The sequence below is a fragment of the Strigops habroptila genome, chromosome Z (genome assembly GCF_004027225.2).
Source record: "Strigops habroptila isolate Jane chromosome Z, bStrHab1.2.pri, whole genome shotgun sequence".
NCBI lineage: Eukaryota > Metazoa > Chordata > Aves > Psittaciformes > Psittacidae > Strigops > Strigops habroptila.
In genome coordinates, this window is record NC_044302.2 from 17,275,103 (window position 1) to 17,301,184 (window position 26,082).

The 26,082-nt window shown below is 34.4% G+C and overlaps 1 protein-coding gene across 6 annotated transcripts in view; it reads right to left on the minus strand.

Moving 5' to 3' along the window:
• Positions 1 to 2,339: 2,339 nt before the first annotated feature.
• Positions 2,340 to 26,082, minus strand: part of RPGRIP1L (RPGRIP1 like) — an 80,143-nt gene continuing 56,400 nt past the window's right edge. For all 6 annotated transcript variants that reach the window (XM_030512875.1, XM_030512872.1, XM_030512877.1 and 3 more), the window contains 4 exons: positions 21,723 to 21,906; positions 15,796 to 15,880; positions 8,646 to 8,779; positions 2,340 to 4,546 (listed from right to left, as the gene is read on the minus strand). In XM_030512875.1, the coding sequence (XP_030368735.1) occupies positions 4,443 to 4,546; positions 8,646 to 8,779; positions 15,796 to 15,880; positions 21,723 to 21,906 (507 nt within the window). In that variant the 3' untranslated portion in view covers positions 2,340 to 4,442. The remainder of the gene's footprint in view (positions 4,547 to 8,645; positions 8,780 to 15,795; positions 15,881 to 21,722; positions 21,907 to 26,082) is intronic.

A 26,082-nucleotide genomic window follows, 5' to 3' on the forward strand; every position in this document is an offset into this window, starting at 1 on the left:
AGGTTCTCAAGACCAGATTGGATATAGCTCTGATCGATGTGGTCTAACATTATAGCTAATCCTGCTGCAGGTCAGACTAGAGGCAACCTGAGGTCCTTTCTAACCTGAATAATCCTATCCTGGTAAGAGTTTTGTGGTAGAATTACTACTATTAAGAACTTATAAGCATTCCTGTTTGAAGGTTCATAATCACTTATTTTCTTAGACAAAATATTCTCAACTGTTGTCCAATAATTTACAAGCAGCTTTTGTTTGAAATGAAACTTTGCTAGGACTGAGTTAGACCTTGATCCCATGAAGTGTTCAGGGTGTGAAGTATGATTCAGCAAGGACCTTAGAAATAAGAAAAGCTTTTAAATACCTCTAAAGACCACAGATGCATGATGTAAGAGGAGTTTGATGCTTATGAATTAAGACCGAAGTTTCTGTAACATGGGACTTTCAAAGTCACGTCCTGCGAGTGCTAAGAATATGCTACAATAAGAAACAAAACATAGGTCAAATTCTTCCCTTGAGAAATTATTCTGATGAAATCAAGTTCTTCAAAAGTTACCTCATCCCATTTTAAAAGACATAAAGAGAATTAAAATTTGTCATCAATAACAAAAAGGAACTAACCGAAAAGCACAGAGCAGTTCCCCTGTAGCATACTGTGCCAAAAGCAAATTTTTATCACATGCAAAGGTATCAACCTGAATTTATATTCTGCAATTAATTTCATAATGGCAACATAATGCACTAAATTCAGTATTAGTTGTAATAACTGGGATGTAAATAGTAATGTTCAGGAAGTCGTAGAAAAAAATATTTATTCTCCTGTGGAGTATCTTGGTAAAAATGATGGATAAATCATTATCATCACCTGCAAAAAGATCTAACTGCAATATAAAGTATTTCCCTGGCTCTGAAACATGCAGTAAAATTTGTTGCACAATTTTAAGTCTGTACCTGGATTTATTTCTCAGCTCTAATACAAACAAGAAAATGAAATTTAACAGCTAATACTTAGTCTTGAAATCTTTGGTGACTTCTTGAGTTATGATAATGTCCTACTATGCCTTAAAATAATAAAAAGCATTTTAAACCATTATTACTATTAACTGAAATACTGATCTTCAGTTGTAGATGTTCTGTCAGACAAGTTACTGTAACTTTTTGTCATGTTATACCTACTCTTACAAGCATGAGATAAGCTGTGACTTACTGTACAGCAAAATTGATTGCATTCACTCAGATGTTGCCTTGGTTCATGATATATTTGCTCTTATAAATTCCACCCCTAGGTTAAGGCTATAACAGGTTAAAAGCAACACTTTAAAAAAAAGAAAAAAGAAAAAGTAAAGTAAAAAAAAAGGTAAAAAAAAAAGGTAAAAAAAAGTAAAAAAAAAAAAAAAAGGAAAAGTAAAAAAAAAGTAAAGTTTTTTTGAGCTAAACTTAAGTTTCCATCTTGCTGAACATATCCAGGACACCTGGAGAACAGCAGCTATTACAGCAAGTAAGAAGATAAAACAGCAAATGTAACAATTAATGAGAAAAGATATAAAATAACAAAATGATCGTCTGACTCTGCCCAATTCATCTTATGCAGGACCACTGTTATATCCATGTTACATCACAGAAAAAAATTTATCTTAATTAAATTTATCTTAATTAAAATTAATTTTAATTAAGGAACATTTTAAAGTGTGGTAGTACCCAACCTTAATAAGGCTCCTTTTTTTAAATGCAAAAAGCATTGTGCTTACTAACATGTTGCACACAAAACAGGATACTTTTTGCCGTAGGCTAGAAAGTACATAGACGCAAGGTTTTTTTCCAAGCTATTCATAGCTAAAATCTGGACAAAGTGGTGCCAAATTACATTTTCCACTTTCCCTGCATAGTGCAGCATTTAGATGTAAGATTTAAGAGCATGTTGGAAATATAGACTACTTAATTGCAAGAACAAAACTTTCTAGTATGTGCATATGTTACGTTGCATAAGATAATACAATCCATCTGTTGGAAAAATCCTCACTGAATATTATATCTGTCTTCATAATAAACACGAACAGAAATCAGGATTATTTTTTTTAAATGCAAAACTGAGTAATAGTGAGCCTTACAAAGAAGTATGTTTAGGAACCTGAGGCAAATTATACATGTTAATGTTGGAGTCACTGAGAACAGTTAACACAATGTAACCAAATGTCAACTGGAATATTTTGCAGTAACTTACCAAAGAGGTCTGTGTTTACTGAATATATGAATGCTTGGTTTCTGCATTTTCAACTTCAGATGGTGAAGATTAAATGCTAAGGGTGTTACTGTAAACGTTGAAGTGAGATGAACATCACTGATTTTCTAATTTTACCACATGGTTTATTTCAGAAGAAAACAAGCCCCAGTTACATAGTTCTCCTGCAAGTCAGTAAACAGTCACACACGAAAACTCAATACAATTTGCTTCTTTGTTTATGTGCAGGATATTTAGTTTGGTTTGCAAAGTATTAGAATAATAATAAGAACCTCCTGGCAGAATACCGCAACTAAATTTCTAAAAAGCCACTCAGTTAATCTCAGTGTTGAATCTAGCTGTTTCAAATTATTGTAATGTATAATAACAGTCTTATTGACAATATAGATGCACAGAGCCAAAAAAAGCTCGAAATAGTGGCCAAAATGATGAACTAAGTGCCAGCCCAAATGACAACAAACATATGGCCATTAACTAAAGAATGGAGGGGTTTAGGAATGCAGCTGTCTGTGGTCTCCTAAAAGTTCCAGAGGAATGAAATGCTGTGAGGATTGGCAAAGTTTGCTGAGAAGCACTACTGAAGATGGTAGGTCCTAAAACGGAGTCAACCATCAGATCATACTGGAATTTACAGATTTCTGTGGCCAGAATATATTCATTCCATTGGCCTCATAATGTACATCAACAAATTAATATTGTATGGATGTCATTTGAAAGCCTCCTGAAGACGAAGAGCCATTACTGAAGCCATTAGAGCACAGATGGTTCAAACTATATGCAGATATTCATACTTGCATTTCTGCATTATAGCTGGGTTTTTTTTTTCTGTTGAACTGTAATGAATTCTCTCATAATCTATTCCATCTTCTTGCCATTAGCAGGCTTTGAATGTTCACAAATAGGAGCAAAGAACTCATTTTCCAGAGCTTTAATCACACAAAGAGGGAATGCCTAATTCTCTAAATGAAATGGTCTGTGATCACTGAAGCAGAGATTTAATATATCACGGCAAATTAGGTAGATTTTAATAAATTACTTATCTCTCTGAATACTTTACATATGCTTATGAAGAAACATAGCCTGTTTGCAAACAGTAGAAATCCACAGCCTATAAAATCTTTTGAAGAAAATGACAAATAAAAAAGTAAATTAAAAAAGGAAATGTATTATATCTTCGTTCTCAAGAGACAATCCTTTTGCAGCATTGATTCACAGCTCCATTAAAAATATCAATTAAATCCTTCACTGAGATTGGTTAAAAGCTGGAAAATTAACTTTCTGAGCTAGACACTAGTTATTCAGATCTAAGAATTCATTATATATGTTTGATGTAAGTTTTGAAAGTGACAAAAACCAAACAAAAATACAATTGCCTGTCCCCACAGCTCAAACCAGGTGAAGCAAAATCTGATGCTGTATGGCTTCTTTTTGTGCTCTGACAGATGTTGGCTGAAAGTAAATCTTTGACAGTACAGAAAAATGATTGTGCCTGCCCTCCCCCTACTCCAAATCAGGATAATCATAAACAGCTGATTATAATGTTAGTAGAAGGGTAAAAGTTATTTAAAAAAAGGTTGCAGTAATTTAATAAGTCCTGCAACTAGCCTCATTTTTTATATTTAATTGATAGGAACTGCATGCATCAAAGAAAACACATACTGAGATTTAATGTGCATAAAATGGATATTAGCATTTTAAAGAGGCAGATTAACACATTAATCCAAGTAATTTTCATATATTGCTTTTAATAAAATCTTCACAGTATAAAATTCTTAATGAGGCTAATCACAGGCATTCCATTTAGTGGGGTGATTAGGGATAACATAAAAGTATTTTTAATCAGTTTTCTAAGGCTTATGGTTTTTTTATTAAAAATTAAAAATTTGACTTGCATTTTTATTACTGTTTTATGTATGAAAAAATCATGAAAATGCAAATAAAGCACAACATTCAATCATGTAGGTATTAATTATTTACAAGACGTTGTCCATTGTGGAGAGATTTTTAGCCTTAGGGGGGAAATAGAAAAACAAACAGACTGAAAAGTATACAAAACTTTACAACTACAAATCAAGCGTCCTTTTCATATAAATTATACATTAAATATACTGTAAGAATTACCAAGATCTCATCTTTGAAGCACTATCAAGCATGTATTTACACTGGGAGAAGCAACTTCTGTAGGCAAACTTCCCTTTCATGCCTCTCAGTCTTCTTCGCATTCCTCAAAGACTGAACGCAGCACATGGAGGGCTTCCACTGTTACTTTGAGCTTCCCAATTACTGCACTATCATCTTTTGAATCGAAAACTAGAAAGGAAACATCAGAAAACAGTATTAGCAATTTTATTTAAGGTTTGGCTTTTGTTCTGATAATTTTCCTTAGCTTTTGGACAGATTAAAAGGCACGTAAGCATATGCTTAAAAAAGAGAAATAAATAAATCATTATAAAAGAAATCTTCAATTTCAGGCACTCAGCCTACTGGAAACTGAGCACTCCAAGAACTAGAATGTACATGAATGAAAGTATCAGTCTTGGAATTAACTTTGAAATAAAGAAAACTATCTCTTTGATAATTGCCTATATAAATTAATTGTCACCATACGTGAACCTTTAATAAAGGCATATATGCATACTTACAAATAGTTTAAAGTAAAAAATACACTGACTACTGCCTTGTCTACTCTGTGTATATGATCAGTAAAATCAGCCTGGACAGTTCTTAGTATTTAAGTGGTACAATGTTTTTTCCATCTGGTGCAATGCAAAATGAATTTAATTCCAGGCTCCTGTGTTGTAAAACAGTGAAGTGTGGGCAAAGATGGTACATCCTCCTAGACTAAACTATTTAACTACCTTCATCTTTGTGTATGTGGATTTTAAAGTAGTATTTAAAATTCCTACTTTACAGAAATTAGCTAACATGATTTAAAATTGCACTCTTTTACAGTATCTAAGTAAGCCCAGAGGGCCACAATCTCTGCTGCTCTGATTAAAAACATGCGGCTAACAGTTAGCAATGAGGCTCTTTTCCAGTCCTGCATAAAAAGCAATGAGGCTGCCTAACATGACTCTAGAAGGAATTTGAATAAAAACAAATAGTCCTGACAGCACATCTTTCCAAAGCAAATTATACAGCAGACAAACGGCAAGGCTATGTATTTACTATATGAACTAGGATAAGTACTCTGGGACATGCTCTGATACTGCACGCTACAACATCTAGGCTGCTGAGACACCTCAGAAGAGGTTTGGAAAAGAAAAAGTATGGAATAAAACCTTCCATCATTTACTATGTTGATAAAGCTATTACAGGACAGACTGGATGCTATTCTTGGAGACTGAAAACATTTTGTACATCCTTGGACAAATCCCTCAGTCAGCTGTAAACCTGAAGACCTTAGGGACATTATTCTCTTTACTTATAAGAATGGTAAGACAACTGTAATTAATGATATCAGAAGAGAATGTTAATTCTATTTTCTCAGTTTTAATATTGTCATATTATCTCCGAGACATATTCGCAGAATAGAATCATAGAATGGTTAGGGTTGGAAAGGACCTCAAGATCATCTAGGTCCAATTTTTGTAATATGTCTTGTCTATATTCTCTTTATCCAGCCTCTTGCTTTGCTATTCACTCTATTGCTTCAAATTTCACGTAGGTCACTTTGACACGATCAGCAATGAAAGGAGCAAGATATGAGAAAGATATATGCTTGCAATCCTCAAAAAGAACATAGGAAGTTTATGGTATTTAACTTAAGAATGATTAGAGCTTCATCTGGTGGAGTCCTGTGAATTTCCCTGTGTCTAGGTATATTCTTTCCCTCAAACAAATACCCAGCTCAGAGAATGTGTCCATTATTATTTAGGAATTCTATTTATTGTGCTATTACATTTAATTAAAGTCTGCATCCAGATCTTAGTTAAGAACAGACCCTTTTGCAATGACTGTCCAAGAAAATATACTTGTATATTCTATGTTAGCCATGATCTGATACATATTAATGTAAATTTCATTTAAATTCTCAGAAAGTTCTGAATTTTCAGAAAATATGGTTATGGATACAATAAAAAAAAATCTAAACTGTACAGTATCTGCAGGGAAGGGAAGAACTGTGAACAGGAGTAAGAGTGGAAGTATTTCTATCTTTTACTATCACTTTCATAGATATAATGTACATAAAGTAAAAATTATTTCAAATGTCCTATGATTAGTGGAAGAAATGCTCCTCACAATGTTGAAGTAGTTATCATTACATAGTAGCAATTACCTTTTGACAGAACCACTAGTATAAAAACCAGTCCTTCCTGTCATAATTATCTCAGATGCCAATTACAAGTTTTAAAGAGTTTTGTAAAAAGTGACTTTCAAGGCCACAAAATTATATCACTGATCAATCTTATCAACTGGGAATTATGACAATGGGAATTATGGCCTAAAATCCAGAACAAAACCAATTTTCCAGTGAGAGAATATGAAATACCTTTTTGGAGGAGGTGTGCTTTCTTACAACTTCTGAAGAAAAATTATTGGTAGAGAAAAGATTAAGTAAGCCACAGTAAGAAGTGCATGAAATCCATATATTATTTTTCCAGAGTATGGAAAATTTGATTCTTTTTAGAATTTTCCTCATCATGTTCCTAGAACTTTGATGCCTACTTTGAGTATTTTAGCTACAGCATGGATGCAAATCATGCACGATAATGGAAATGGATAAGAAAGCCTATTTCTTTCCCTTACTACTCAGCTCCCCATCACTCAAGGTATGGTAATTAGATACAGAAGTAGAAGAGTCACATCAGCTTGGCATTCTACTATGGCTAAACAGGAATTCTTGCTATGGCAAAGAGTACCTCGCCAACATGGGTGCCCTGCATCTAGTAATCAAGCTGGTTCACTTACCATTACAGAAGAGTAACTGTTTTGTAACAAATATACTCTCAGCTTCGTCACTGAACTTCACCACAATGGGGAACAGGATGGAGAGGAACAGGTAAGGAGAAAAATGCACAACTGATAACTGATCACCATGTTCCTGCTACTATGGGAACAGGAAAGCCTGAGCAAGGAGAATATTTTCCTTCACTGTCTGCGAAAGGACAGAGTAACCTTCTTAAGTCTTGTTCTCATTGTTATAAACATGCTGTTGTAAGACCCAAGAAAAGAAACATTCCACACCTCCTACTCATCTCACCTTGCTCTAATGAGTCACAGTGAAAGTTTGGTCATGGTCTGTTACAGAAGAATGTTTACTCTAAACTGATACCTAACCAAAGCCACCACTATCTTGTACAGTCTCAATGCAGGTTTCATATGGAGGACACAAGCTTGAGGTAATCTGAGGGTTATGAAATAACTTCAAGTAAGATATAGATATTAGCAATACTGAATTACTGACATAAATTTTAATAACAAAATATATAACGCTTGCAGCCCAGAAAGCCAACTGTATCCTGGGCTGCATCAAAAGAAGCGTGACCAGCAGGTCAAAGGAGGTGATCCTGCCCCTCTACTCTGCTCTTGTGAGACCTCACTTGGAGTACAGAACTGCGTACAGTTCTGGTGTCCTCAACATAAAAAGGACATGGAGCTGTTGGAGTGAGTCCAGAGGAGGGCCACGAGGATGATAAGAGGGCTGGAGCACCTCTCGTATGAAGACAGGCTGAGAGAGTTGGGGCTGTTCAGCCTGGAGAAGAGAAGGCTGTGTGGAGATCTCATAGCAGCCTTCCAGTATCTGAAGGGGGTCTATAAGGATGCTGGGGAGGGACTCTTCCTTAGGGACTGTAGTGGTAGAACAAGGGGTAATGGGTTCAAACTTAAACAGGGGAAGTTTAGATTAGATATAAGGAAGAAGTTCTTTACTGTGAGGGTGGTGAAGCACTGGAATGGGTTACCCAGGGAGGTTGTGGATGCTCCATCCCTGGCGGTGTTCAAGGCCAGGTTGCACACAGCCCTGGGCCACATGGTTTAGTGTGAGGTGTCCCTGCCCATGGCAGGGGGGTTGGAACTAGGTGATCTTAAGGTCCTTTCCAACCCTTACTATTCTATGATTCTATATAGTCTTACTAGCATGAAATGTGTTCTACAAAATAGAGAATTATAGTAAGTGGAAATGTCCTTAAAGTTCTTAGGTTTCATTAACTAATTACTATGAGCTGGGAATGCTGTTTAAGTTGGTTTTTATTTTTTAAACAGATTTTAAGGAATAACAATAGCCCACAGTTTTTGCAGACTTTTGCAGACAAATGTGGAAGCCATTAGTTAACATTAATGAATTTCTTATTGCGACAATGTGAAACACACTTACACTTGCACAGTAAAGCCTGCAGAGACAAGCAGAAATTCAACAAATAATTTTTAGGTTACAAAAACTTACAAGAAAGTAAGGTCCAAAACTTACCATCAATATCTTGCTCAATGATATCTCTTTGCTCCTGGAATATCTTTCTCAAACTGACATAAGCGAAACCAATATCTTCACATTCAAGATCCTCTTCATCATCTGGGGGGTCACTGACCACTGTAAACTGTAGGCTAAGCATAAAAAAAAAAAAAAAAAGTAAGTTTAGAATTAACTCAAAACACAGGGGGGGAAAAAAAAAGAAGCAAAGAACAAGCTCTATTTTACTAGCTAAGCACAAACCAGAACTCTTTATCAATTATATCCAATATTTTCCATGACAATAACAGTCTGAGACCCTTTCTTTTAAATTTTTCCTCCTTTAGCATTACTTAGCAGTACTAGAAGGACAGAGAAATTGCAACCGCAGATCTGGAAGCTTATAGAAATGTTCCATTTTTCTCCCCTCACCCCACCACCCTGTGGTACAATTCTCCTTCATATGGCAGTGACAGGCAGAAGAACATTCTAAGGATTTTTCACATTTGAAACTTCAATGTTTGTTTAGCTCAGCTGCTGAATCAACTGTTCAAGTCACTCAACTTCTTTATATCCTCCTCCCCCCCGGTAAAAATCAAGATTGTATCTATGTACTTTGAGGCTTTTGTAGTAAAGCTCATTTATATAAAATATCTAAAAATATAGGCAGGAGTGATTTTTTATGAGTTGTTGGTTTTGGTTTGTTGATTTTTTTGTTTGTGTATTTTTACTGTGTTGACTACACCTTGCAAATTATTTCATGTGAAGGAATAAAAAACAATTCATAAGCAATAATGGAAGATTTAGATTAAATGCAATTACATTTTGTTGGGTAAAACCTTTGAATACCATAAACTTGTTTAAAAAGTTCAACTACATTAATTCAGTCAGGCCACATAAGACAAACCTGTTTGATTATTTCAGCTGTCACGTGAAGCATACTTATGAAGTAAAACTTTTTAGCTGTCCACACTTATGGTGCTTTATTTGCATAATAGTCTTGGAACATATTGATTGGATTGCCGTTGGGCTGGACTAAAGTGAAGACGTGCTCCAGGCGTACCTACCCCTAAAGCACTCCACAGCAATAGTCAGTAGAATCAACTAGTATAATGAATTCTCAAAATCATCCTCAAAAGGTATGCACTGTGAATATCAGACCATTAGCAATAACTGATTTGTGCTAGAGAGTTTCTGGTCTGCACCACTTGATAATTCAGATCTAGCCTTAGCAAATTTTAAGCCATGCCTTTTCTTGGCTTTACACCAAGTGGTGTGGGAGACATGAGATAAATAACAGAGAAAGACAAACCATATCAAACATTTTCCTGATATCAGAAATTCTAGCCATGTTCAATGAAGCAAGTATTTCCAAACACCAAGTATTAAATACTTAGCAGAAAGTTATCGAGAATTTTCACACCTCATTTAGATACTTACAGAGTGTATGCTAGTCAAGAACACATTCCACAAAATTACAGGAACCTAAAGGCAATTCTTACAAAATACTATCTTTCCAAAGTTATCTCATGTATTCATTATTTAAAGTTCGACCTTGCACAGCAATTTCTCCTGCACTTGTTCCATCTCAGATTTTATCTTCATTATTCTGTTCCTGTTTTACACATGAAAAACTCACTGTGAGTACAGCCTGGACACAAAGGCCTTTGAGCATTTACCGTGCTGTCTAAACACAGCCTGTTTGTCCATCCCAAACATATGAAGCCCAATAACTATACAAAATACTCACATTTCCTTTGAGAACTTAAATTACAGTCACTGCATCCAAGAATGGCTTTTCTTTTAAACACTTAATTCCAGTGTTGTGCTGGAGCTGCCTCGAGTTAGTGGCTTGTGTTGGGGCCAAAAAGTCCAAGACTGACAAAATGACAGGAATTCAGAGCTAAGTACTTTTTTGGTATGTCTTGGCAATGTTGTTTAAATTGTGAATGCTTGTGAGCATTATAGCCTAAAAATATTACAAGAAGCATAATTTCAAATAAGTAACAATCAAATTGCATAAAATCCAAGTCTACAGGAAAGGACATCTTAGACAAAATATAATAAAATCTTCCTAGAAGACTTTAAACATAACAACTGCAATACTCTCTTATAATAGTTTATTTTTGTGCTTGGCACTAACAAATGTTTATTCTAGAAAATACAGACATAAATACTTGTTTGTCAGTAAAACCAGACGCATATTGAAAATATGTGTCGGAAAAAAAAATTTTGGAGGCAAAAAAGAAAAAATATTATAGCTATTTCCAACAGCAGGTGGCTTGATTGAGTACAATGGATCTAACTTAAAGATTCTGGCAGAGCTAAGCAGCAGCAAAACTGCCAAACTTCAATCAAAATGAAAGAAATACTTAGATGTGTAAGATAAACATTAAAGGAAATAAAAAGAAATTAAAAATTGGAAGAATAATGACAAAACTGTTAGGTATTTGCTACAGGTCTGTTTTGTTAGGATTCGGTATCAATTTAAATCAAATCCATTGGAGAAACCAGCTTAGCGGTTAAGACAGTGGTAGAAGAGGGGGAGATTAATGCTGGATTAATTTTTATTACTTAAGGGTACCAACTGCTAATTTTCACTAAAGCATAAACTAAAAGCAGGCCTAGTAACATTTGGGACAGTCTCTTAGAGACAAAGTAGAAAGGTGTTCATACTGGTGCCCTTTCTGGTTCAGATCATATGCAAGTGTTTTACATGAATAGAGTAGGCTTTAACAAAACAGATCAAAACATCTGAACTCTTCAACACCTTATAGTTCCAATATGCCTAAAAGATCATAATATTGGATTAAATCTTTGTTGTTAATCAGGAGGGAGATTTGAACTCTGCATCCCATGGGAATACTCCAACTAGTAGACTGCAAGAATGCTACCACCATCACTGTGACTTTTGTAATTTAAAAAAAATATTACAACTGCTTTAAGTTTAGAAAATATTTAAATATGATATTCAGTATGCTTTAACTTGTTTTCTTCATTTGCCAAAAACTGCACGAATTCTGTTTTCAGGTTGAAGTGGCTAAATGCCAGTTTACATTGCCTTGGAACAACTGCCCATGAACAGATTCCTCACTCTTCTTCATTCAGTACAGAATGAGCAGCTAGTGTCGCATCTTACCCTAGCACTGCCTCACTTATGTAGGAAACTTTGATGGAAGTTGGAACAGCAAAAATACTAGGATTTCTGAAACAAATAAAGCTACGTATAGTGTTCCTCTCCCATATGTCTCTCTAGGATCCTAGACTTTCTCTCTAGCTTATTTCCACAGTTCTTTTCTATAACTCCAGGTATCAGCACTCACTTCCTTGCAGGAATCCCATGCCTACTGACTTAATAAGAAGAAATCTTGACATCCTGTTAAAAGTACTGTGTGGGAAGATATTTGCTAGCCACTGCAAGAAAGGCCAGAGAATTAAATGAAACTTGTCTGTCAATAAAGGGCCAAAAGAAAAGTAAAAGAAGAATAATCATTTCCTTAAGCTTAAAATGTGCTTTATAATGAAGCAGAAAATCCTGGACAAATAATTTGTTGTTGTTGTTATGATAACTCTTAAAGGTGTTATCACCAGCAGGTAGAGTGCCTGGACAAAAGCTGTGATATAGGCAAATTTGATTTTAATTCTTTATTCCGGAGAATAGTCATTTAAGCAGCAAGGAGAAAACCGTGTGTGCTAATATAGTATATTAATGTGAAGCTAGCAGTGTACATAGGCTCTATACTCCCCTAACACAGATGCACAGATTTTGCTGCTTTGGAGAACAATGACTTCACATAGTCAGTTTCTTGGAGTAACAATAATTTCCTACCAAGAAATGATGCACCTGTCAGGATCAGCCTGGAAACCTCTTGCATAAACCTGTTCACTCTTGTTATCACAGCAGGGTGACTGTTTCGAGAACGGATTCCTCCATTCCTCACATATGTCTCTTTTGACACATGTTGGAAGAGCACACACTCTACCTCCAGGCCTGCAAGCGTGTGAGCACAATCTGGCATGAGAAATCAGGTAAGTTTCCCTAGACAATCCAGATTTCCACACTCTTAAAAGGCTGAAAGGCAACAGTGGAATACAGACAGGATGAGGAATAAAAGATAACTGCCACAGTTACAGTGACTTAAACGGACTGCCAGAAATGCCTCCTGTTCTTAACTGATATAACGACTTGAACATGTAAGTAAATAACTATGGGGCTCAGATGATGAAATAATAATTTTGTATACTCTTTTCTTTTTGCAGTGTTTTACAAATACTAGTAGGTATAGCTTCCTAACATAAATAAGGAATGTAAATTTGAATCCCTGTTATAGATAACAAGAAACAAAAAGAAAGGCCACCCATGTCATACAAAACAGCTATAAGAAAAGGAAGTGTTCTGAAAAAATTTCCATATTAATGATAGACACATTGTCTGTCTGAAAACATAAACACAAAAATGCTTTACAAAAACATAAAGACAAAAAAAGAAGAGCCATCTTTGTGGTATGCAGTAATTACTAATCTAAATAGGATTTCAAACAGTCTTCCTAGTCTACTACCTTTTGCTCATATATTTTAGTTGTTACATTGTTCCATTTAGCAGCATTTTTTTTTTTCTTGGATACTGAGTATTTATGCAATTTCTGACACTAAGGCCATTTATTCACATGTGGAACCCAAATCAAGACTTGCAATGATTCTACATCAAAAAATGAAATTGAAAGAAGAGAAAAGTAAACGTTGTTTTGAAATCTTGTCTTTTAATGAACAGTAAACCCCACTCCCTACAAATTTTAGATTGGATATTAGGAAAAAATTCTTCATCAAGCACTGGAACAGGCTGCCCAGGGAAGTGGTGAAATCGCCATCCCTGAACGCATTTAAAAGACGTGTAGATGTGGCACTTAGGGACATGGTCTAGGTGTGGACTTGGCAGTGCTGAGTTAACTGTTGGACTCCATCTTCAGGGTCTTTACAGCCTAAATGATTCATGATTCCATAATATAGACATACTTCCCCATGTAATTGCCATTTCAATCTACATATATTTATTTGAAAGTATAAAAAAAAGAGTCTAAAGCTGTGAAATGCATTATTTTCAGGGCCAAGTTGGCTCCTGTTTCCACTATAGGATTAGGCTGTAGTTGCAAATTTGGCTTAGCAGTAATTTTATGTATTGTACTAAAATCTCTTTTAACACCTGAGAATATTTATCTTTTTCAAGGGACATTCACTGAAGTGACTCTCCTTTTGGAAGACAAAAATAGCATGCAATGTATATATTTATTTTTGTTGTAATACAGACCTAGTCATTATAAGTATCATTTCTAACAACATTTATTGTGACAGGGAGAAAATTCACCTGAAAAGTTATACACCACTTAATAGACGTAATACACTATCTATGCTCCTATAATCTGGCATAGCACAAATGCCAATAAAGTGTCAGGATAAGCCATGTGCAGGCAATTTTAAATTATATTTATATCCTTGATAATCTGGTTTCCTGAGCTTTAAAGCATTAGGTTAGTTCAGTTCCTGTTTCAGCTGAAAAAGCTCTGATATTAGTTTGTAAAGCTTGTGATAGAAAACGTATGTTAAAGATACAACTAGGCCAGGTTTAAAATGCATACAGTTGAAAACATTTGGTGGATAGGCAGAAACTTACTGTATAATTTGTTTCTTGGTGGTCCCCTTGCCAGGATGTAGTGAGGAACTGGACTACTGATGAACTTCCTGCCTTGCTATTTAGTCAACCCAGAATTGAAATTTTACCACAGACAAAACTAGACACCGCAATAAATGTAGAAGACAATATACCTAGTAACACAGGACAGAACCATGATGGCACATGTAACAGATGAATATTTTACCTTATTGTTACCTTAGGTTTGTTAAATATTTAGCATAGATACCTAAGTACTTATAGGTGAAGTGCAGCCCACACACGAGCTGTTTTCCTTCATTGGATTATCCCTTCGAAAAAAAGTATTTTGTCCTCTGTGTTGTTGAATTCTTAGTTGAACATGTTACCCACTTGCCTAATCCATATGGTAAAATAAGTCTTCTGCTTGCTTATTAAAACTGGTTGTTTTGTTTTGTTTTTTTGTTTGTTTTGCTTGTTTGTTTATTTTCAAATCTCCAAATGCCTAAGAAAGTTTTGGTATGATATTTCCATCCCAACAAGTAATCTTTTCATCGTGTTCCCTGCTCCATTCCAGTAAAACCTGTTTTCTGTCCAAGACATGAAACTCAGCTCTAGAAGGAAAATGGAATGGAGATCACTCTTTCTTACTGCAGAGAGAATTTGAGATTTGTGAATACATGTTTAAAAGATTTACAAGTAACTCCTACACTTCAAATACAATCAGCAAGTATTCCACATTTCTGCAAATTAAATGAATCTTTAAATTAATAATTGTTCCATGTTCATGCAGATTAACCTTAAAGTGGAAACAGAACCAAAGGCCGTCATCCATTCTCTCAAAGTAATGTGCATGCTATCTCAATCCAGAAATTTGAATAAGAACAAATTTATTATCATAAGCTTGAACTCTTTCTCGTATGTACATATATATAATAGCTGTCTGCTCCAACCATCCATCCATCCATCCATCCATCCATCCATCCATCCATCCATCCAACCATCCATCCACGTTTTTGGAAATCCTAGGGCCCATGAACACTTTCTGAAGCTTTTACATTCCTTTTAGCACTCTGAATTCACAAAACAACAGATGCATTACTCTACCATCAGGCAGGTATGCGCTTTTCAAATGCATTATTGATAGAATACTGACAGAATATTCTCTTTTGCAAAACGAGGTTGTTCAAAAAAAAAAACAAAAACAAAAAAACCAAAAAACCCACCAAACCAAAAAACAGCAAAATCAAAAATCAAAATAAAAACATGGCACTAAAACATTAAAACATTAAGCATTAAGAGAGGTTGCGATATGCCATGACACACAAACCTACCCAAGGAAGAAATGTAGATCAACTGCCATATTAGATGTAGGTATCATTCCCAGCTGAAACAAAATTTTCCCTAGTTAGTTAGTTATGTATTAACTTCTCAGAGATACCTCCTCAATAAAGTCAAACAACAAGGCGAACCATAAGCATTATTTATGAAGACTTTCAATAGAGTTTTTCAGCGTTATATATGTACCTGTCAGCATGTAGGTCTGGCTTTAGAAGCATAGACTTGAGATACTCTCTTCTTGCCCAATTATTTGCCTTATCCACGTATATCACTGTAAAGCAAATTGGAATTCATATAATTAGTTATCAATTGGTTTTCATCTTTTAGAATAGAAAGCATGAAGAAAAGAACAAAGGAAAATAAACATTTCTTTCCCTTGTCTTTCCTAAGGAAAAGCAAGAATATTAGAATCAAATTTGAAAGGTCATGTGATCTTATGGCATGTCACTGGCAGGTTTATGTGCACACTGTCAAAAAAGATACAAGCAGCATCTAAGCATGCCACATAGTTGTCATTTTCTGTTACTGGCAATAGCAGTCATGATTTTAAAAGCCAGTGGTCTTTACTGCTTTCTATTTGAAGTGATTTACTGCACTTTTTTCCACTAAGGAAGCTAGTGATAATGATAATGTATGGCAGAGTGCTTGTCCTTTTTGACAGCCTCAGTAATTTAATCCTCCTTTCCTGCCACAGTATTTCAATAAAAGAAACATCTAGACCAATGGACTGGAGAAAATCCACAGCCTGGGGAGTGTGAGTGCTCCGAAAGCCTTTTATTGTTTTAAATTAAAATACAAACACATAGACCAGCTTTTAATTTTTGTAGCACTAGTATGACCTACAGTGAACGATAGCCTTGGTTTGGCAAAAAACAGTAAAAGAATGAGAAAAAGGGTTTTAGAGAATTCTTTAAGAAGCTTTTGGGCATCTTATGTTAAGAAAGTAGCTTGCTTTCTTGCAAATGGTATCAGCCTACGAGTATCAGTAAACTACTGTGAAAGATTATAAAAAAAATCAGGATGCGAACATTGAAAACCAGTGTTAAAGGAATTACTTTGTTTTTGAAGTAAGAAATGCAGCTGAAAAATTTTTGTTAGGACAGAACTAGAATGAATACATCCCTCTGAGAAACAAACAACTCTTGGGAATGTTTTCCATTTGTTTATTAGGGCAGGAGGAGGACCTAGAAATTTGTCTGACTTTAAATTCCCACATCTTTAATATTCACTCTCCTCTAGTTAGTTTGCCACTGTACTTAAATATGAAAAATTTTTGCTAGGACAGAACTAGAATGAATACATCCCTCTGAGAAACAAACAACTCTTGGGAATGTTTTCCATTTGTTTATTAGGGCAGCAGGAGGACCTAGAAATTTGTCTGACTTTAAATTCCCACATCTTTAATATTCACTCTCCTCTAGTTAGTCTGCCACTGTACTTAAATATGATCTTTTTCACTTTCCATGTCACATTAAGATTGCCCTTTCCCCCTGTGCTGGCAGAAACCTTTAATATATTTTATACTGTCTTCTACCGTCCAAAAAACCCTCTTGTTTGTATAAACAAAAATTATAAACTACCCAGTAGCAGAGAGTATTTGAATACAGGAGAGATAAGACGGTTCAAATTAATTCCTTGCAGAGGGATTTATTGAGGGATATATCTTTAAAAAAAGTCCTTCTGGGAAGCACACCTTCCAAACTACTGGTTCTCCAGCTTTCTCCAAAGCTGCTCCTCAGTTCTTAGTGGGCCAGGAGAATCACTATTAGAAATCAGTTACGTTTAGAAAACAGCCAGTACAGTTGGAATCTGAATCACTCAGTCAAAGGAACCTGCCATTTAACATCTTTTTCTCTACTAAAAGAAAGCAAAGCACTGGTGCTCTAGCTTGGAATCTTTACTTTCCACCCACAATATTTTTACTTTCTTTGGTTAAAAGAAGCTGCTACTGCCATCTGCTATTCTTCTGGGCATGTGGATGACTTTTCACATGTGCTACTCTTATGGCCAAGTGCTCCTGGGGCCACCACAGGAAGCGACGGGAAGGCAGCAGGGAGACAGATGGACAGCCAAAGAACTTCAAAGGAGCTGCCACATCAACAGATTCTTCACTTCCCCATAAGCATCCCAAATGGAATTTCCTAAGATTACTAATTCTGTATCTAAAACAATTTTTAATGGAAATTATTTACAAATGAAAAGAGTTTGAATTTATTTCATTCAATGGAAAAATTCAGACTAGCAAGTAAAATATTCAACACAAGCAGTCCCCTCAAGTCTGGGGAAAATGATTAACCAGAGTGAAAATACATTTTTAGATCCTGATGAATAACATGCCTTCGTATCACCTTTTAGTACTGCCTGAACTTAGAATTATAACTTTGCTCCAAGGCATGGAACATCACATATTGCTATCCAGTTAATTGCAAAAATAACTCAACATTAACCTGTGACAGTTTGCATCTAAATTATAATTTTAAAATTTGTTCTAAAGAACAAACCATTTTTAAACCATTTTCATTTGAGTTATACTGAGAAATCCATCTTTTAAAATAATGGATCTTCAGAAGTTTATTTTTAATAAAAAAAAAACCAACAAAAAAACCACCCCATCATCTTTCCTGCACCTCCTCTTCCTTTGGTCTACTTACATTTGTACTTTAAGTTGTTCAAATAACCAGCTGTTCACTCAAGAGTGAAAGTTTTAAGATTAAATGTCATGTAAAATCTGTGCAGAATTCTGTAAATCTTTCTTCTGCTTCTGCTGCCTGTTCTCTAGAACCATTGTATACAGTATAAAGACACATTTCAGACCTTTTATCAAGCTTACTTTCTAGTAAGTTTCCTGCCATCTCAGCATTTTCACAGTTAAGTCTTCACCTTTAATAAAATACGAATGCTTTTTGCTAACAGCATTTAGGAACATACCTTACCTTTGAAATTTAAGTAATTGTGGTTGGGACAAGAAAAATGTTTATTTTACTGGAATTAAGACTCAAATATCAATAGACATGTGAGGGAGACTGGGCTTTCTTTGCTTGGAGCAACACGGCTTTTTATGTTTTTCTGACAGTAAAACTGCCATCATGTTCACTTTAAAGCATATATTGTTACATGACTGGAAATAAATAATGTCTGGCACAAAATTTAAACTGCCTTAAGCAGTTAAAATATTAATTAATTGCTTACTATGATCTGTAGCACACTCTCTCATCAAAACTAACACCACCTAAACAAGCCTCATAAAGAAATCAGAATCCTTCCTTTTCATCAAATTACAGGACAGAGTCATGGTGTGAGCATAATTTGGCAAGTTCCTGTTTTTCTTGAATTTATGGGACTGTTTGGAAGCATTCTTGGATATTCTAACAACTCTTTCCACCATTAATGAATATGACAGCTCCTCTTCTCAGTCAGTGCAGCCACCAGTAGATATAACGTGGGAAATCAGAGTGTATAAACCTCCCCTTCAAATTTCTGTTCCAAGACCTTGGACAAAAGAAAATGATGTTCTAACCATTCCTAGTGAAAAAGTCATAGTCAAAATAAAAGACTAATGTCAAGTTACACATTGTAACCACTTGTGAAAAGAGAAATTCATAGGATCTTGTATGTCCTGGTCAAAGGAGTTCTACTGTATTGTTTTTCAACAAGACTCCATTAATCTTCTGGTATCTTACTTGTCAGGCAATGACAGCAAAGAATGTGCAAAAGGTATGGAAAAACTTGGAATATCTTTTAAGCAACCAATCTAGAGCCTTCTGTATTAGTTAAGATGTCTTTAAAACAGTCAAGCTATTCCAGTTATAAATAATATAGAATGTTTTATTTATAAGAATTAACAACTTCTTAGATTACTTATGGACTTACCCTGATTTTCTCCATGCAAAAATCTAGAATACTATTAGTTTCCTTCTAAGCTCAAAGTAAATTTCTTTCTACCCATGCAAATCTCATTTTTATTAAAGAAAATATTCAATTAACCTCAAATATTCAACATACTCAAATCTAATTAGACATGAATAAGAGATGCAGTAAAATTATGTAAACATACATGCAGGTTTCATTATCATATTGGCTTTCCAACTGACATTATCAAAAAGCAGACTCATTAGGTTCCCCCCCCCCTTTTATGCAAAGCTAATCTTGAGTAGAAATTAGATGACCAATTACCTAAGCAAAACTCTGTAAACAACATCCACATCAGTATTATGCTGAAGAATACAGTCCTGAAGCAATTAAGACCAAAACCACCTTTTGATTTTGATTTGTTAGGATGTTTTAAAGTTTAAACAGTTCTATAGTCAATATTTAAGCAGCAAAAAGAAAATCAAAGGTATGAAGCCAGATTATGATTAGCGGAAATAACATGATACAGCACTACCAGATTGGAAAGCCTTATGAATTACAGTCTCTACAAAGCATGATACTATTTTCAAATATCACAGCTTGAAATATATTTAAGTTTCATAAATATCTTCAGAGTTGGTAATTTCATTCTTTATTCATCATAACTTTGCTGCATTTTGCTAGTTTAACTTGGCAAAGCCAGTACTTAAAAGCCAACGTTACGCTTAGATCATACCCAATACGCAGAAGAATCAGAATATTGTGAGAGAATTTTTATACCTTCTGAATGCTTCTTATATTCAAAACTACAGACATTGAAAAGGCAAGAGAAATTAAAATTGATAAACAGCTTTTATTGGCTTATGGTATTATTTCAATGAGGTTTTAAAAAAACTATTTCAATTATGTCTGCCTATCTAGAACATTTGGAAAAGTGCTTACAGCAGCTAACAGGATAAATATTGTTCAGCTCATAACAAAAGTTCTTAACTTATCTGATATCTCATTTAGTATATGATGCCAGAAATCTCATTTGTTTGAATAGAAGTAAGCCTTATTGAATGGAAGAGTTTGCAGGGCTATTAGTTTTTATGGGTTTGTTTTGGTTTGTTCTGTTTTTTTCCTAAAGCTTTACAAAGATTATTGCCTTTCTCAGAGTCACAGAAGTTAACACACTGTGCCCTCTCCTCTGTATTCTGCCTCAATTGGGCAGTCCTGCTATAAAGATGTTTTATGTGACATCTATGAGGGATTTCAGTCTTCAACTATGAGGTAATCCAACAGTTTATGAGTATTATGAAGATATAAATGAGTAAATTCTTTGGCAAGTCTCCTAAAATGAGGTTTCTAGATGGTAGCAATTTTAAAGATGTGTGACACCAGTTTTGCAAAATTGTTTCTAAAAGAATGCTTAGTTTGAATATCTGTATTAACAGTGTGTCACAAACAGCAAACTGATTCACGTGCTCCAGGACACTGTTGGCTAAAAATGCAATTCTTGGAAGTCCAAGACAACATGAAGCACTCAGACTGAATCTTAAACGTATCAGACTTTAACAGGGGAAAAAAGTTAATGAATAATTGAAATACTATGAAATAGCTGGGAAAATAAGCAACGAGAATTATCAATTATTCCAATAGTTCTGTGTATGCTATTAGTGTAAATTACATTGTGTATTGACATAAAGAGTGTTCATTTATTAGAGAATAGCAAATGAAACATGCAGGATTAAGTATTATGAAGTAAATATCAATGTGGTAGTATTAAACATGGCTGAATAATTTCCTGTTTCAAAAAGTTCTTATTAAAGGAACACTGAGTACTCCCAAGTGATGATCAAGTCCAATTATGTATTATCTCTTTGTAACTATGTTTTAGTTCTAGATGGTTACATGTAATGTTTTTATTTTGCTGTATCATCATGTACTGACAGAGATGTTCTTTTAATAAGAATACATAAATTTTAGTTACGTATAGCCTAATTGTAAAATTTATGCGCTAGCAGCATATTTAAATATACTGTAATGTTACCATTTCATACACAAGCCTACTTCAATCATGCATTTTATAATTGATAATTCCATTCATTTCTTAAAAACCACCTTTAATACTTCCCAAAATATTTGGGAAACAGACAAATACAGTTGGTACACAGATAAATGCAGCTCTATTATCTAGAGGAAGCAGGCTTTACTGGTAGGCATTTTCATAAGACAGAATTTAAGAGAAGAAACAAGCCTGCTCAGGAATACATCACACTTACCCTTGCTATAGTTATAGTGAATTCTCTGACCACTTGTAGGTTTTCGAAGGGACAGTGGGGTCTCCTCTGCAAGGAAATTGGATAATCTGCATTCTACAAACAGCTGTTGTATTGTTTCATCTGATGCAATTTGTGGCTCAGTAAAACCGAGTGATATAATTTCAATCTGTATTTTTTCAGATGCCTATTGAAAAATAAAGCACAAACATAATACAAATTATTTTGTGTTTCTTGAAGTATTAACACAGTACAATACATGTAAATCATTGGCTATTTTGTTCATCAACATTGATTGATTTTGACATAGACACAATGAGGTTCTAAAGCCCCCGGCTTTGTAGTTAAGAATATTGTTGCAGATACTGATTTACATTTGGCATTGAAAATATTTTTGCAGTAGTCACACTCTGTTGGAGAAGCTTAGGTTAAGGTTATCTTCACGCACAAGTGAAGTTTTTTTAGCTACACAGCAGAGCGATTTGTATCTTGACCCTATAACTGCTTGAAATAGTCTCAGTAATATTAGGTCCCAAAGTTTGCCAAATGAAAGAGATTTGTTAATGCCTACTGCAGACTATGCTACAAACAGTTCAGTAACGCTCCATCAAGTCACAAAGTAGTTAGGCATGTAAAGTAACACTGTATTTGTATGGATTGCAACTTCATAAACTGATCTTTTCTAGTTAAATCAAGTACATACTTAAAAGTTAAAATTAACAGTATGATAATAGAGGTAACATTCCAACTGTTCTTCAACAGAGCCTTTTCTTATTATCTTTAACTAAAATGACATACTCCTGTTGCTTATAGGAAATTGTTTCCTACTGTTTGGCAAAGTCTACAGTATTTGTGTATGATCAATTTTAATAAGCCTTATGTATTTAAGTGGGAATGTCAGACGCTACAGAATGAATAACAAATATTTCCCTAGGTAACTGTAAGCCAAAGTAAGAAAAGCCACTATGGTTTCAGAATTGGAGTACATAGGTGAGCAATCCAAAATGAGATTCTTCAAAGAGCAAACAGAACACGATGGAGTTCAGAAATACCAAAAATACTTTTTTACTCCTTTGTTTTGTTTTCAAGTTTGTAACTCTATTTAAAATATTGTCTCTATATAGAAATATTTTGACAATTTTTGATTGTAAACTTAAATCACTTGAAGTAATAAATTATATTAAAAAGATTAGCTTTCTAGATTCAGTGTTAGAACTGCAAGTCAATATTCTAATTTATTATGGAGATAGCTTATATTTTTCCAAGCAAATTACATAATTAATCAAACTGAAAAGCAGGTGTATCCTCTTGTAAAAATATCCATCATATAGAACCATTTCCACTGCTGTCAAGCCCTTTCAATATTTGATGAAGTAATTTTACCCCCTCCTTTCAAAAGACATTTCCTTTTATTATGTATCCTAAGATACTTTAACTAAAAACCTAAATCTGAATATTTCAATAAGGTTGTTTTATTATTCAGTAGATTCATGGAAATTTTACTAGGATGACAGAGAAAATTCCACACCATTCTGTCTCCACTAATACAGGTACATGGCTTCAGCTGGCAATATTACTGGGATTAGCATAGAATGATGAAATATTTAAAAGAAATTTTTTTTCCCTAAAATCTAATAAATCAAATGACTGCCAAATGTCATTAAAGTGATGGTCTTTGACTTGAATATGCTTTTCATATTCAAATTTGAAAAGAAAGAGATGAAAGCCTGGAAAGGTTACTCAGTTTCAACTAATAACCTCAAGCACTCTACATTCACATGCATAAAAAATGAAATTGGCTCTATTGTCTAATTTCACTTCAAAAACAACTCTTTTCTTCTTGCACTGAACAGATGTACTAGCATCCGTATTTAAAGTGATATGCTGAGTGGTTTTGTTCGCCCCAAAGTATTTAGCAGCTATGTCAGTCTAGTTTGTACACAGACAGTAGTTTATGAATCCAGTCCAAATACAATATCCTGTATTATAAAGTATTCCTTTCACATATCTTAAAATTTATTTGACATATTTAACACTTGTAATTGCATACTGTAGGGAAATATTACAGCTTTTCAAGGACAGCAGAGTAAATCCAGCTATTCTGCTTTCTAATTTGTAAGAAAGCAAGTAACTGAGTTATACTATTAGAAAATTTGTAAGAAAAAAAAATTACTGTAGAGATTAACAGTCAAGAATATTTTAAAGCCTAGTTTTATTAATATTAAAAATGAATATAGCATATACAAAGGAGAACACACAAAAAAAGATACTTACAAATAAAAAATATAGAACTGCTTAAGAACAGCATAGCTAGCATGTCATATTTCACTACTAATACAAAATGCTTGCATTATGTAGCCATGCTGAAAATATACATAGCATCCAGTACATGATAGGAATTATTTTTTAAACAACCATTTATATTTCTATGACTTAGAGTGACGTATGTTATTTAAATCTTTTCCTAAGTTGTTATTTTTAAGCCTTGGTGTCATTTCTTAGGCACTATTCAAGTGAAAAATTGATAGTTTGTCATGACCAATTACTTCCCACAGATCACTCTACTTTGATGGGGATAAAATTAGTCCTTAAATTTAGTATTTCAAACAAAATATAATATGAAATTTACTCTAACAGTAAGACTGGAGACACATAAGAACACTAAATGCTTTCAAATACTGCCTCTCAGAAACTGTTTCAGTGCTTTCATTTCAAATTAGGAAAACAAAACATGGGCAAGATACTTAGCCTATGTCAATATTCTTTCTTGATCATTTAATATTGACTCTTTGTAATTAACATTACCTAGAGATTTGGAAGAATCACTAAACTTCTTCAACAAGCTTTAGGATTAGGTTAAGTACTAAATGCATTGGACGTAACATCAGAATTTGAAGTCTCAATGTAACTTTTCTCATCTTCCTGATTCCTAAGATTAAAAAACCTTTTTTTGAATTCCATAAAAAGCCTTGACTGCCCTCTTCAAGAAGCTGTATATTATGTATTTAGACTTCCTTTTTGGTCACAATGAAATGCTAAGACTTTGATGTGAATAATAACATTCCAGTTGACTCAGATGGCCCACAACAGAATTAAGTGTTTTATAAAAAAGAAGCCTGTGCTTTCCGTATAGAATAGCACCATTGAAAATGCCTTGCTTATAGGAACAATGTAGACAATGTCCTAGTTTTTAACTTTATCTAATCCACAGCTTTAACTAATGTATTGCCCTTCAAAAACTCAAAATAAAGGAAACATCTTAACTGTAAGATCAACTTGAATCCTATCTTTACCAGTGCTCAAAGGTATTTATGCTTAACTGCTTCACATTTTATGTATTTATTTCCACAGAACACTTATTCATAGAATCATAGAATGGTTTGGGTTGGAAAGGACCGATCTTAAGACCATCTAGTTCCAACCCCCCTGCCATGGGCAGGGACGTCTCACCCTAGACCACGTCACCCAAGGCTTTGTCCAACCTAGCCTTGAACACTGCCAAGGATGGAGCACTTACCACTTCTTCAGGCAACCTGTTCTGTGCCTCACCACCCTCACAGTAAAGAACTTCTTCCTTATATCTAACCCGATCTGTTTAAGTTTAAACCCATTACCCGTTCTTATCCCTTCACTTGTTACCTTCTATTTCAAGCAGAGAGCACATCAGGTAAACTTTAAGTTATTGCCAAATAGTCACAAGTAATTATCCATTTACTATCAGTACTTCAATCGTTATCAATATTATTTGATTGACAAATATATTTATTGAATGTGAAAACGTCCCCTTCCTCTGTCAAGGGCCAAATTCTTGTGATCATCCTAATAATGTCAGAATAGAACTGCAAAGGAATGCTATCACAGGAATGTCAATCTAATTTATCTCTTCAGAGATAACACAAACATCATTAACTAAGTAATTAACAGGTCAGCATCTTACATATACACATGAAAAATACATATTATAAAAAAATATTCTAGTCCTTAACTGTATGCAGTGACTTCTTGTGTTAGGAACAACATCACCTATTTTTAGATTTTCACCACAATGCTCCTGATGTGAGAATGGAAAGAGCTCTCTGTTCCTTCTCCAAATGCATAGGACTTACAAAAGTGCATGCACTTTAGACTCTTGCTAAGGCTTGGGACAAAGATATATCTCCTTTTTAGAGCTGAATTTACTGTGAAGGATGGAAAGACATATAATCTTCCCCAGCATCATTGGTTTTGCCATGTGCTAGGAGGAGAATTCAATGGCACAAGGTTAGCATCATAGTAAGATTTGATGCAATCCCTTCAGCTCTGTCTGCAATTAAGAACACACTCAAAAAAATGTCTCTGTGATAATGAGTACATCTCTGGTTGC